Here is a 15751-nt window from a genome sequence, read left to right as displayed (position 1 = left end):
ATAATACATTCTATGCTCCCACCACTCTCAAAGCAAAATAAAACAAAACAAAAGAAAAAAAGCTAAAACATCGGTATTGGTAGTTACATGATAACACTCACTGGCGCACCCAGAAGGAGGGGGGGGGCTTTCCCCCAAAGAAAAATGAAAAAAAAAAAAAAACACTAGAAAATTTCCAAAAATCTTTTCCTAATTAAAATTATTTTTTTTTATTATTTATGTTGTGTCGTGTCTTCTATTTCTATACTATTTATGAATTAGCGACATTGCAGATGCTCAGTCATTGGTCGTATGCGATGCGTAGTATGTATTCTCAAATCGTCTACCCAACTCAGCTCCCCCTCCCCTAAGATTACATCCTGAGTTACTGATAACACTTACTGTTAGGTAGTTTGGAATTACGGTCAAAGCAATTAAAGATATGAGGACGGTGTGTGTGTGTTCTCCGTCTAGTTTGGATGATTTTAAAACCCTTCTGCCACCTTATGAAACCGGCTAACTTCCCTTCAACTGAAATCCTCTTTATAAAAGTTCTCTCTGGAAAAAGATCTGAATCGTCCAAGTATTTCCAACCAAAGGACAAATGTCGCGATCACCTTGAAATTACGCCATCGAAGTGAGCAAAACAATATCTTCGATTGCTTTAAAATTGAAACATTTCTCTCTCTCTCTCTCTCTCTCCCTTTTCCAATAGAAGGACCTTCTGCAATGAATTCTGGGATATAATAATCATCTTAGAAATTGTTATCTTTAAAATTAGGATGAAAATCCTATAATAAGCAAGACCGATCAAGCAATAAAGAGAACCAGAATGTGACTCATTTTTTGGAGGCCCCAGTTTTAATAATTATGTTATTAAAATTATAAAATTCATTAGTATCAAATTATTTAATAAAATGAATTTATGAAAATAATTAATGTATTTATTATTTTCTTAATATTACGATATTTATTTTAATTATGAAAGAATTAAACCAAAAACCAGTAATAAAAAAAATATAAACATAAATGGATGGAACACATTCAAAGAATGAAAACAGAAAGATTGCCAAACCAAGCCTTAAAGTACAAGCCATTAGGGAAAAGAAAACCAGGACGTCCTCTTAAACGATTCAACGATGACTTCTAAGGCCGGAACAGGCCATGCTAGGCCTAAATCCTTGATACGCATGATGATGATTTTAATAAAATAAATTAGGCCCATACTCTAGTTAAGAAATTCTAAGCATATCATCGTGTTATTTAATATAACATGCAACTTATGTATAAAACTGAAACTATATTTTATGGATAATTTCTAAACTAAATTTTATGTAAAAACCAATAAACAACTGATATTACAAATGTTGGAATTCTCAAAATGCGGTGTTCAAATGTTTATATCCACTATCTTATCTCCTTTTACTAGGTCCTGATAATAAATGATTATCAGCTGGATTGAAATAAGGCAAAGCATTTTCTTGTGACTAATTTATATTACGTAAATAATTAGCAATATTTAGCCGATGAAAATTGTTTTACTTGATTATGTGAGTTTTTTTAATGAATATAAATAACGCAAGTTGTGTGAGTCCTGTTATAGAAGTTGGCTATCTCTTGTTATTAACAAATATTTAGTAAAGTTTAACCGACTGCACATTTGGATGAATGCCAACTATTCACTCTAGAATCGCTAAATTTTAGTGATTACAATTACTAAATTACACTACCTAAGAAAATAACGGACAAAAATCTGCAGGCCACAGCTAGCCAACATAATAACGTATATTGACACAAACAGTACATATCCTACTAATCCTATAACGGATGCATTATGTGTTGCAGCAATAAATCTGATGAGAAAAAAATGGTACAAGACGAGATTTGCCAATAAAGGTAATCATTGCGATATTAGTTATATTTTACAGCTTTACTCCCTTACGATGTTTAATGGCTTGTAATTCATTAAGAGCTATGCGCTTAATAGCCATACATTTCTTAGCAATAATTAATCAACCTAAACATTCTCATTTCAGTTTTCATATATGAAAGCCATGTGAAGCTATACATATATTCCTGTTTAAGATTCAAACTAACATAACAGCGTGACAATACAGTTCCACATAATTCACAAATTCCTTGTGTAATGAATTTGAATCAATGACAGATCCGGGAAAGACGACGGTTAAAATCATCGCCACTCTCCAAATGAAAAATCTATTCCTTACACCCTTGATGATCACACTCTTTTATCCAACTTCCAGAGATGATTCGTTGTTTATCAATTCCAAAAAATTCTTTTAGCAATAAAAATGTTTCGATCATATCCTCTCTTTTCGCCTATTAACCAACCTCTGCAACCTACAAGTCCTCCTCCAAAGGAACATTCCACATACTTATATACAGTGCTTTTTTGGGGGACGGTAAATCGTACCTGAACCTTTATTAATGGTGACACGTGACATACGGTTGTGGTATCGTTTTAATGTTCAAACTTTCCCGCAAGCAATGAATACGTACCGCCCCCTATTGTTTTACAAAACAAGCTAGATAGATATAGATATAGATCTCATACACTTGAGGGCGAAGAACTTATAAACACATCATTGCCGTGTGTGGGGTACAAGTGAAGATTGAGAAAGAGGAAGAGACATTTTTCCTGAAGAGTTGCAGATTGTAGCTGTTTGGAAACACTTCATGGGGAAGGTTATCGCAGAAGAAAGAGGACACTAGATGAAATAAAAGAAGAAGAGAAACAGGTTCGGTGTGTTTGCAGTTACACTAAAAAGGGATACTGGGCAGCTGCTGCTCTTGTATTAATGGATGCAACAAAAAGAGGAGGAATTATGGTCGCCAGTTAGTGAAACAGTGACCATGGAAGTACAGTATCTGTAGAACAGACAGTACTGAAGCATTGCGTCTGTGAAACAGAGATTGAAGAGTCTGTTAGAGAAGGATCATTTATAAGCCGAATTGCTCTTCTCTGGGCACATCGACTATAAGTGTGGATTAGGAGAGATTAAATGATGTAACTGTAATTCACAACCATAGACAGTCATATTAATGGTTGCAGTGTTATTAACAAATTTGGAAGGTCCCCAAGTGAAATTAGAATTCATTAATATTATATTAAGAGTATTTCTGGACAATTTGCGGCACTTTTATGTATACTCTTATTTTCCTTTGAGTATAAAACCGCCTATCAACTCCCCCCCGCCCCCCGCCAAAAAAAAAAATGAAGGTCGGACTTTCCTTGAATGAATTCATGGAAGTTAATTTCCAAGAACTGATATCTTTCTGAGAGTAATTTAACGAGGTTAAGAATCCTCCCATTTCACACACACACGCGCGCGCGCACACACACATCTCTTCCAGTGAAGCGGCTTTAACGCAGTCGATAGCGACGACTAGCTTTGATTTGAGAGGAATCGGTTTTTCCTCTTGCAAAACAGACAAATGGCAGGAGAGCCTTTGCAATTAACAGACATAATATACTGTCTCCTAAACCGAGATTCCAATCCATATTTCACGTGAATTAGGTCTCTAGATTTGACGATACTTTTTTTAGTTTTAAATTTCCTTGAATAGACTTTGCAGAAACTATAATTGAGATTATACATTAAAAATCTTCACAAATTCAGGAAGAAATGAAACGGTTGTGTGAATGGATTTTTTAAATTAAATTACATCTGCCTTTTCAACTGAAACTGAGTTGGCTATATACTGACGATAAAAGGGTCTCTCTCTCTCCCTCCTAGAATAGACAAATTAAGATGCGCACATGTAATTAATAGACACAAAACACTTGTTTCGTGACTAAAGCTGTCTCAGCGTTAATTCCAAAACCTATATTCCATTGATCCAACAACTGTTTTTCATACGTCTGTGAAATAAATCTTGAACATTACTATTTGCGAAACGTACAGTTTCGTAAATAGCAATGTTGTGGACCTCCTCCATTTGTCTCCATCTTTCTCTGTTGAAGGCTTCCTTTCTGATGTCAATATTCTCGAGCCATCTTCGCCACGTCATCTTTCCATCTTCTCTCTCTTCGTCCAGGCATTGATCTTCCTTCATATTAATTTTAATTTCATTTTAATTCCATTTTAATTTTAACCTCTCTTCCCTTATAACTAACGTTTTTTTTTTATATCTTCATTCTTTATTATGCCTTGCAGTGTAATATGTCTCTCTCTTTTTCTCTCTCTCCATGCTAAATATTTTCTCAATCTGTCCATTATTTGTTTGGTTATTTCTGATCTACATGCCATAACCGGGATGACACACCAGTTTAAAAAGATGGGCTATATTTCATTTTAATCAAAAATTTTACTCGTTTAATTAAAATTTTACTTTCATCAAATTCTGGCATTAAATGGTCAAATGGTGAAAAAAAAAAAAAAAGAAAAGAAAAGAAAGAAAAGAAAGCAAAATATCATAATTTGAAATCATTTTCCCATAATCATGGTGTGATCATGAAAAAAATTGTTCATACAACAGTATGAAAACAGGAGAGTTTAAACGAAAATAATTACATTGTAGAGTATTCAATAGCATGCAGACAATACTAGCATTTTCTAAATGTTTATATAGAATAAATTTTGAAATTATACGAAGTTGAATTTTCGATGGTCGATATTTCTGTTTGTTGTTTTCGCGAATGAAACTGCTATAATCCATCACGTTGGATCATACAAACTGAACAGTAGAATTTGACAAGTACAAGTGACTACATGTGACTAAATCCCAAGTAAAGCTGTATAATTTATTGAAAAACATTTCACAGACCAAACTATACAATATTCCTTCACTGCTTGACAAGTTATTGTCTACGTTCATTGCGCTCACGAACTCCCAGAAAAGTATTAATGACATGCCAGATTTTGCAGTGCAATGAAAGCACATGTGGACCGTAGGACTTTATATGGAGTTTTAGAGATGAGTCTGAAGTGTGAAGAAAGTTTCAAATGCAGTGAGGATAAAGTTGTTCCTCCGCAACCAGAGAAAATCAACATTTGGCATACATCAAGGCCGTAACTGAACTAAGGGTTAGATAATCCAAAAACCTTCTAGAGACTCAACACGAAACTTTTTCAAGCTACGTAAAGTCTCCAATAAGAAGGTTGGTAGCATCACACATTGGGCTACGAAAATCATTTACCTCCATCTACTTTCACAAACATCTATGCTACAGTGGAATTAATTCTAACCCATAACCTACTGGTTGGAGAGCAGAGACACCCTCCACTCGACCAATCAGGTCGGCCGAATGAAATATAAACTGTCGAATTTTATCTTAATGCATTTCAGAATAATCCGTCTAATGGAAACAATATGTAAAATTACAAATACAAAATATACTTTCACTAGGAAAATCATTTTCAAGTACAGTGAAATAAATACCAGGAAGATTTGGGAAGTTAACTGTATTATGTAGTATCTAGTGTTAAGTAATTAACGCGAAATATCTGTATCAAATTACTCAGACTTCTGTTTGTGGTGGATTGGTTATAAACTAAGGCAATTTCAGAAAAAGTGCATTGCTGTTTCCGACTAAAATGTCTTTTTCGGTTGGAAACTCAGTTCGAATCCCACCCAGGATGCGATAATGTTTATAAAGGCTTTTCAACTAAAGATGAGTTAGCCTGTCTCATACAAAGATGGTAGGATTTTTCTCCCTTCCCAGGGTTTTTCATCACATTAAAGGGCAAATCAACGAAAAGAATACAGAATTAACAGACATAACACACCAACTTAATCGTCTTAATAGCAGTTGTTATCGCACACAACCCATCCTATTTATCTATTTTAATATCTGAGACTTTCTCGAAAGTCTCAGAAATTCGATTAACTTAAGACATACATATTTCAAAAATATACCGTTAACTTCTCCATCAACATGAGGAAGTTAACGGTATATTCTGTAGACATATGAAATTACCGCTTTAGCATGTTCCTGAAAGCCTCTGCATCCTCAAATATAGAGACTTACAGTATAGGAAAGCTAGTTCAAGAAAAGTTCGAGATAGAAGACAGGACTTTGATTATTCATCTTAGTAGATAGTCAGATGAATGAAACTTTAATGTTCTTTGGTACAGAGGTAAGGCTAGAGTGTTGAAATCTGAGACTTGGTCTTTTTTTTTTTTCTTCGCTGCACAAATACCAAGAAGATGATAATAGTACCGATTATTTCGATAACATCTGTAAATGATTGATAAAGAGACACTACGCGTTTAAATATTTGTATGAAGAATCATATAAATCACATAAGCTCAAAATAGATAGGAGAGTTCTAAAAGGAACTGTGCATTCTTCCTGTCGTGCACTGGTAGAGTCTCTCAACCAAAAGTTCAGTAATACCGCAGCTGTTAATGTTGGAGCCAGTGTGTAGCTTCAATTTCCATAGAAGGGCTGTTGTGTACGCGCCCAGCAATGCACAGATATGATCTACGTATTTCAGAGTAGGCCTGGGTTGAACCATAGATTGCTGGAAAGCTATGATATGGAGTAATGAAACACTCCATAGCATACATGTTCGAGCACACCAGCTGCTAGGGGAAGGTTATTTATCACTGCTCATCGTACCGTATATTAAGTGTAGAAGACTATGATGTATGGAGTCATTTTTCTTCGTTTCCACTATGAATCCTTGTCATAGTACCTGGAAAAATACTATTATATTGATTTTGTGAACAATTATGTGTTATCATAAAAACTACATAATTCATTACGCTGATAATCAGTGTCAGACTACAAGGTTTATGGAAATGGAGTGCAATCTGAACCCTATTGAGTACTACTGTGAAGAGAGAGAGAGAGAGAATTTCAGATAACGACGAGACCAATACGTCCAATTTCATTACAGAAACGGATTACCATTTTGGTGGACGTACGAAACATCACCATCTATTTATCAAACTTTAGTGGCAAGTGTTTCCATGAGAATGACATTGTAATCGCGGCTAATGATGGGTGTATCGAAATTTGTAAAAATAAAATATTTTAGAAAGACTGAGACGTCCGTAAAATTTTTCCATATAGTGTACATACCATTGGCATAGTCTAATTAGTGAACGCTAACGATAACCCTTTCAAAGAAAGAGTAGTCATGTGTGCCATGCAGATCGGACCTCAAGTCTTTTGGTGTGCTTTCTTGTTTCTGTTGAAATGATTTTTTACTGATTCTCAAAGTTTGTTTCGCGCATGCATTCAAATTTTCCGAGTAAATGTCGTCTGACTGGTATTCCCATTCACGTGGTTCAACTGGTATTACTTAGGTCCAGCTTTTCATGCAAAAATAAATGAAAAATACGAATGGGGAGAGGAAGGTCTGTCCTCAAGTCTCTCTCTCTCTCTCTCTCCTATCTATCCATCTCTTTCTTAATGGCATGTTTGAACAGTAGAATTCAACCAGACCAAAATATACTATCGTGGTAAATGGAAGAAATAACTAAAATATTGTTTAAGTTAAGGGATATATATCCCATATTGTTTCTTAGCCGAATATATCCCATATTGTTTCTTAGCCGAATAAGAAACTCAAAGAGTTTCATGCCGAATATAGTAGAAACTATATATAAGTTCGGCGATTCCAAGCGTAAGCAAATACCTGGATAGTGCAGCAACTGACCCTTAAGGTAGTGCAAGCTGAGGCAACTCATGTCTAAGGTGGAGCAAGCTCCGATCACTATTCTTGATATTTACCCATAATGTGAACTTAGCTCCTAGAAGCTGTATTACTGTTCACATTATGAGAGAAGGTCACTACCCAGACCGGTTTCAACCTTTATTGAGGTCTCATCAGTGAGTAGGTAGACCTAGTTAATATCAAGTTTGTAGCGAACAGAACTTACTACCCGATCTATGAGTATTGCCAAGAGGTGTCCTAATAAGTTATTAGACATATGAAAAGCCAAAGGCTTCAATTCGGATGGGATATATATCCCTTAATTTAAACAAGTTATATGTCGCCGAATTGAAGCCTTTGGCTCTTCATATGTCTAATAACTAAAATATTGTTTGCAACTGTTATTATATTGCTGCAGTCTGCAAACACCTCTTGTGATGTTTCACTTTTCGTCTGTGCATGAAACTATTAGAGGACGAATTCAAGGAAAGACAAAATATATTCCCCATTGACTGTGTTAGCTCTCGAAGTCCTGGATCGCAGTCATAATGTGGCGACACCAGTAGAAATGTCACAACGTGTTCTATAGTTTCAAAAAACGACCCTACACGAAATCGATAGCATTTTTATCCTAAAAAAGTTTGCTAAGAATCCACCTGCCAAAGTCCCACGATATGAATAGTTTACAGGAGACTGGATGTGTTTGTGTAAGACGATACAATAGAATACATTCGTACATCTTTTCTGAAAGAAAAAGGAAAGGGCGAGGGGGTGGGATGGTGAACGCTTAGTCATGCATTACACATAACCCAGTCGGGCAGAAGATCCTACGGAAATGCTATGAAAGCCTTCAAAGCCGTTTCTAGACGCAGTTACACAAGACGACAAATATACGTATTTCGTTGCGTCTTTCGAGACGGGCTTGCTTTTGATGAAAAGTATAATTACAAATAGTGAGCATAGAAAGAGATAGGATTTTTTTTTTTTTTTTCAATTCCGAGAAAGGAAGGACAAAATGGAATCGTAAAATATTTTCCGAGTAGTATTTTGTACAGCATAAGTTGATGAAAAAGGTGACTCGGAAATAGATTTGTCTAACATGCGCAATAACTTACTCGTGAAGACCATATTTTAATCATAACGTACAGTCTTAAATTGCGAAACGGTAGACCTTCCAAAGTCTAATCAAAGAAAGAGTTATACTCAGGAATCGACTGAGCCATTACAATGTATCCAGATGGTACAAATTGCTACAAAGAACAGTGACAGAAAGAAACTTAAGAATTTATTTCTAATTTTATATATCAACCCCCACAACAAAATTTTGATGGTCGGTCTTACACATCAGTGCGTTTGTGGGTTAATGTTTAAGAGGAAACAAAAACAACTGTTGCTGTTTCTTGAACAATTGAAGATGGTACTCCTTGAAAAACAGTTTGAGGAAGGCAGTTCCAAAGAACAGCGATAAGTTAATATGATAACTGAGCAGCAGCTTCTCGTTCTCCCCTAAAGAAATAAACAGGAATAATGTTGAGGAGGGTAGTTCAGTTGAGTAGAGCCCACCAGCCTGCCACCGAACACAGCCTCTTTCGGATAGCATCAAGCCTTAGGGAAGTTTTTGATAAACCACGTCAAAGGTAAGAACAGTATTCTAAGGTTGGGATTTATATATCTGGAACAGCTGTAGTGAGATGCTGTGTTTTAATGGAAGAGGACACTATGTTATTCCGTTGACTTCGGATGTGATGTAAGCATTTCTGACAGATAAAGCTGAAAGTGTAAGTCAGCTCAAGGAGAGAGAGAGAGAGAGAGAGAGAGAGAGAGAGAGTTACCTCCTATTATTTATATAATTGGTTTCAAAAATCGACTAGCTATAACATGGTAACTTAGTTACCAGATGGCTGAATAGTTACCCGGATTCAGGTAGGTACCCGTAATCGATATCTTTTCGGAATCTTGACCCTCACAAAGATAGCTTGAGATCATAAGGATAATTCATGTGAGTTAAAACGTTCTGATCCAACTACCTGGTATTGTTGAGTGATATTTTATTTAAATAAACTAATCCCTTAAGAGGCGATTATTATGAGAACTCCTTCATCCCCTTCCTTATGAAGGCTCATTATCATACTGTAATTGTAATCTTATAAAATGAAACATTTAAAGATACTATATTACTACAATTTAAGAAGAAAATATTTTAAACGGATATATATATATATATATATATATATATATATATATTTAGGAAGAATCACGCATGATTCCTAAAATTAAACACAATATACTAATGCTTCATGAAGAGGAACACTTTTCGACGCGTAAAACATTGCATCACACTCGGGTTAATTTATTAGCCCTGCTGTGCGGTCACAACTATGTACACCTTTGAGCCCTTGGACAGACGTAAAGATGGCACAGAGTGTCAAATTCTTAGCGTTCTAGGGATCAAAGGTGTCTTATTTGTGACCGCACACCAGGGCTAGATAGCAAGGCAATGTGTGCGCTGAGGCAAAAGCACCCTGAAATCAGTGGCTGTGACTAGTTATTATCTCAACTAATCCGATTGAATGTTGTCATTTGTAATGAGTTGCTGTTTTTGTTTTCTGAGTTTCATCTGTTTTGCATGCGTGAAGTGTGAACTCACATGTTTAGCACACCGATAAAGACAAGTTTTTATATGTTAAAGATACCAAGCTGTTTTAAACCTGGTTTTACTCATTTTCCCAAGTAAGCAAACAGACAAGTAAGTCAAGTTTGCGCCTACAAGTATTGCAAGTCTAGGTGACCCCACACGTAGTGCAAGTCAAGGCAACTCGTGGTAAAGGTGGATAAGCTCTGATCACTATTCTTAATATTTACCCTTAATACAAAGCACATCTCCTGGAGGAGATGTATAATGCTATGTATTAAAGGCAAGGGGCAACTACCCAGACCGGTTTCGATCTTTATTGAATGTAAAAGTAAAACGGGCTCTAAAAATAAGACGATCCCGAAAGATCGCCCAACTCTGCGTTGTTCCACTCAATGACAGGCTCACCCCGTCACCGAGAAGAACTTCTCAGTATTGGCTCTACCCAGTGGCAGGCTCACCCCCACCACCAAGCAGAGCCATAATCTCAGCGGTGGCCCCACTCAGAGACAGGCAAAAACCTATCCCCAAGCAGAGCCTCTCAGAGCCAGCCCCCCACCGGTTTCGATCTTCATTGAGATCTCATCATTGAGTAGCTAGACCAAATTCACTGGGAGCCAGGCTAGAAATACCGAGATTTTAGTAATACAGAGCTTATAAGTATTTTACCAGAACAAGTTACCATAAGGTGTTTTAACCTTATTAAATAAAAATCTCAGGAGGAGATATAAATGTAGAAAGTATTTTATCTTGGGTATAATAAATGTTAAAGATATCAAGCTATTTTAAACCTGGTTTTACTCCATTTCCCAAGTAAGCAAACAAACAAGTAAGTCAAGTTTGCGCCTGCAAGTATTGCAAGTCTAGGTGACCCCACACGTAGTGCAAGTCAAGGCAACTCGTGGTAAAGGTGGAATAAGCTCTGATCGCTATTCTTAATATTTACCCTTAATGCAAAGCACATCTCCTGGAGGGGATGTGTGATGCTATGTATTAAAGGCAAGGGACCACTACCCTTGTTTTTATATATAATTTTCTATAAATAATTTATAACTTTTTTGCTCATATTTATAATGGGAAACAGTGTTGATGATCTACTAAATGTCTCGTTTTTTTGTCACAATTTCGCCTATTGTGATTATAGTCGAAGAAAGTTAGAACTTGAGTATAAATAAGTAAAACGAGTTATTTCAGCATTTGTTTGGTTTAATTCGGAAAAACGATAATTTTCCAAGTGATTACTTTTTCCAATTTCTGTGCCTATTGTATGGCTGTATTTAGAAATCGTATCAAAGTTAAAATTATCCGTCTCCCACTCTAGTATTTGCCAATGATAATCTAATCTCAGCACGAAGCGTAAACCATTTGTGCTTCTCTAAACGGCGCTCGTGAAGCATAGCTGTTGTTCTTTTGACCTTTATGCTTTCCATATTTAAAATTATATTAAATGCTAAATTAAAGTATTCAAAGTTATCCTACAATTAATTGCATTGGACCAATTAAGACGAGCGCTGATGCGCTCTTAAAACTTTCATATATCAATAAAAATACAATCATACGGTCAAATTGACCGTATGATTTGAAAGTGAATTTTGTACCGCGGGGTGCACGACACGACATTCCTGTCTAGGAAGCGAAGAACTTTCATTAGAGCTTTTCAAGTAGAGGTGAGTTAGCCGGTCAAGGAAATCCAAGAATACTTGGGAAGGCCATTGGCGCTTAAGTGCATGTTAGAGTCATTGATAGAAGAAAATACTAGACACAGATAAACAGAGAGCGTTTTTCAAAGATCATTTTCATAACTGCAATTTTATTTTAGATACATAGGTTAAAATTTAAACGTTAAAAGTTCTTTTAATTTTCGTTATTGAATGGAAAGAAAAAATCAAAGGCCTTTAACTCATGCTTTGCACATATAGACATTGAAGCTCAATCCTTTTTTTAGATTAATTATATTTTAGTAAAAAAGAAAAAGGCTACATCCTTCTTCATATAAAACTTGCTTTTAGTTTTGATCAGTAAAAGCCTATCGCATCCTTACCTGCTGCAAAAATTCCATATCCAGTAAGAGATCAAACATCTTTGGTTTTAATAATCCGTTCTTCTTTAAAAAAAAAATGAGTATTAAAGAACAGTACGAAAACTGTAAAATAAATTAAGGATACTTAATCCATGCACCTATTGCCACTGACTGTACAAATCGCTTTTGACTTGATCACCTTCATTATCTGATTCTTATGAAGATAACGGCTGACATCATCATTTGAATAACTACGAACCCTTATCAAACGGGAATTACAGGCAGATAACTCTTTATCGTATTATAACAACTGCAATAAAAGTGACATAATGGAAAGTATTTTGCGCAGATAATAACATGGGAAATTAATATTGTGATGAATGTATCAACTGCATTTGCAATTTATCACTCGTAAATCGATAACTGCGTTCCATCTCATAAATTAAGAGGAAATGATTCATTTATCTCGGCTGAAATAAATAACCCCGTTTCAATTTTATGAAACCTGCGGGTATAAAAGAAATGTTTTAACATTGTAATATATTTGTGGATGTTCTTATGTTTTTTAAAACTTATTTGGTTAAAAAAATAAACAAAACCGAAACATTTCTGATTAATTTGAATTAATATAAAATAATAATAATAATAATATAATCCGTGGTACTTAACGCCTGCGAGCTGCCAAGTATTCTTGCTTTTATAACCATTATTTTTTAGGATAAAGGTTAGCCTTTTGTGTATATATATATAAACTTATTTGGTTAAAAAAATAAAATAAAATAAAATAAAATATATATATATATATACAGTATATATATGGAGTGTTTCTTTCCTGAAAACAGAGTTTTTTCATCCTGCAAAACAGAAAAAGCCAGCGGAACACACACAATTAACAAACATACGCCAGCAATATAGCTTTATATAATTCGTTCATAACTCAAAATAGTCCAGTAACCCAATCGGTCAATAGCAAAGTACAAAATAAACATGTTACTAATTGCTATATTTATGATGGAAAATCCTGACTCCGCAAATAAAATACAAAACAGCATTTCGCTTTGTTCGGGCTATAAGAAATGGTCAATCAGTACGAGTCGTGGTGGGTGGTTTCCTCTCTTCGGCTTCCCCATGAATACAAGAATGTTCCATGGAATAAGACTTTCTGTCGCTGACCAATCCTATCCAGTTTTGCTGATGATAGTACATTCCTTTCCTCCTATTTGTACAAACCTCGCAGTGCTGCCCAAACATCCGAAACGTAAAGATCTAAATACACATTATTATCTTCTTCCTTCTAAGAAGATAATCTAGTTATCTTCAATGCTACCAAAACATAGTCTTACCTTTTATCACACAAATGCGATCTTCATTCACCTTCCATTCCCTTGATAATGCACAAATTCCAAGACAGGATCAGATTTGTCTGCTCTTGGACTGAAATTTACCTCAATGTCTTCCTGGAACAAACATATCGCACACTTATTGTCTCTTTAGTCTGTAAAAAATTCGGCATCCTCTTCTGCATAAGGCTCTAGTTTTCATCCAACTATCTACTGCTCGTGTAAAAATCAAAATCCATCAACCTTAGAATAAGCTTTTCATTTTTAGGAAGGTCCCTGGTGCACTACCCCAAACATAAAAATCGTATTCTCAGGTTCGGATATTTCTGATTTCAAAATCAGATGAACTCTTTCACAGACGTGAACGAGTCCAGCTGATCAATGATCACACACACACACACACACACACACACGCGCGCGCGCGTCCGTTTCAGTCCTATCTTTTCTATAGGTCTTCATCGGAACGCTATCCCATCGAACAGGCAACCATTATTCCTCTGCTTTCCACCAAGTCTTTTAAAACACGACCAGCAACTGCCCAACAGCCTGTTGCAGTCTAACTTTAAACGCACCCAATCTATTTCCTCTCTTCCTCTTTCATTCAACTGTCTCTGTTCTATGGACCAGCCTTTGCCCTAAAGTTTCCCACAACCACAATCTCCAACTCTTGAAAACAAATCCATAAGTTTATTTTACATATATACACATACGGCTTATTGAATTACAGGTTATGCAACCTCTCGTGTGAAGGGTTTATATACACATTTAAAAAATAAAAATAAAGGCTGTAGAACCGTGTCCTAATCATTTCTACCATGGAATAAAGAACGCTATTGATATACGATAACTGTAAGACACCCACAATAATCTACTTACTGTTTTTATTGCATAGCAAATAATCATCGACCTAATGCCTATCTTCCATCATTTTGGTCAATTAAATATGTTGATATTTGTGCAGCACTTGAACAACGACAATATTCAAATTAAATTTTTTACAGATGAATGCAACGCTCTTAAATTCTGCATATCATTTGAGGGTGTAGAAGGAGCATATTTAATATAAGTTCCATTTATTATATTCTTCCTCCTACTCTCTTTTTCTTGCAGTCAGACGAAGTCTCTATGAAAATCTTCCGTATTGTTGTTCGACCATTTCGAACAGTTCTCCACTGTGTTGGGATATGAATAATTACTAATATGTTCATATAGCTTATGGCAGATAAAATTAATTTTTTTAATATTTATCATACATACGAGAGATACAAGAAACCATAGCACATCAGTGCCCTGTGTGAGGTGTAGATAACGGGTGAGAAAGAAGAAACCTACTGACATTTTTCTTAAAGAACTATAGGTTGAAATTGTTGGAAAACACATCATGAAGAGGTCCACTACCGATCCTTGGAAGAAAACTACAGTCCTGAGTACAATTTAAAAATTCCAGTACTTCATGTGGACTGTTGATAAAAAAAAATTAAACTATAAATGATGTTAAAAAATATTAAATTCATGAAAATTTGTAACTATTGCATGTTCATTTAATGAAATGTCCACCTGAGCAGTCTTCTAGGTGAAATATTCCCTAACTGTTAAAAAAATATATCAATAACCCTTTTCTTTCCCAACCCTCACCTGAACCTCCCCCCCCCCACCCACACACACACACATCGATGATGTAGGGGGAGAGGGATGAGGGTTCTTCTACCTCTCGCATGGGGGATCAATATGAAAAAAAAAAAAATAATAATAATAATAATACACACATGGAAATACATTCTTAGTTCCTTGACGATATCAGGTACCATTAAAAATATAAGATATTTTTATCTGCTATTACAGATCTTACTTAATTCAGCAAAACTACATACTCGTATATACATACATACGTGATAGATTACAATAAATCATTATACTGATCCGCGACATGAAATGGTTCTTTAAAAATAAAAATAAAAAATAGATACCAGTCTTCAGGAAACATAAGCCTATAAGCCGATTCCCATATAGTATAAAGTTTGGGAAACGCTTATTTTAAAGGGATAACGTCTGTGCATTTTATCCTAAGTTAAAAAGACCATGACTTAAAAAAAAACGTTGTTTTTTTTTTAATTTTTATCATTTATTAACACATTTAATATAATTATTACGA

General features: G+C 35.3%; 1 protein-coding gene across 1 annotated transcript in view; it reads right to left on the bottom strand.

The window, feature by feature from the left end:
* The window catches only part of LOC150105113 (disheveled-associated activator of morphogenesis 2-like), a 575640-nt gene extending 563316 nt beyond the window's left edge, over positions 1–12324 (bottom strand). Inside the window, exon 1 of the mRNA XM_090396160.1 lies at positions 12281–12324. Within this exon, the coding sequence (XP_090252286.1) occupies positions 12281–12319 (39 nt within the window). The 5' untranslated portion in view covers positions 12320–12324. The remainder of the gene's footprint in view (positions 1–12280) is intronic.
* Positions 12325–15751: the final 3427 nt, after the last annotated feature.

Source organism: Typopeltis vanoorti, chromosome 7 (genome assembly GCF_054136105.1).
Source record: "Typopeltis vanoorti isolate ZY-2024b chromosome 7, IOZ_Tvanoo_1.0, whole genome shotgun sequence".
Lineage (NCBI taxonomy): Eukaryota > Metazoa > Arthropoda > Arachnida > Uropygi > Thelyphonidae > Typopeltis > Typopeltis vanoorti.
Note: the sequence above shows the minus strand (reverse complement) of the source record. Positions and strands in the feature narration are given on the sequence as shown.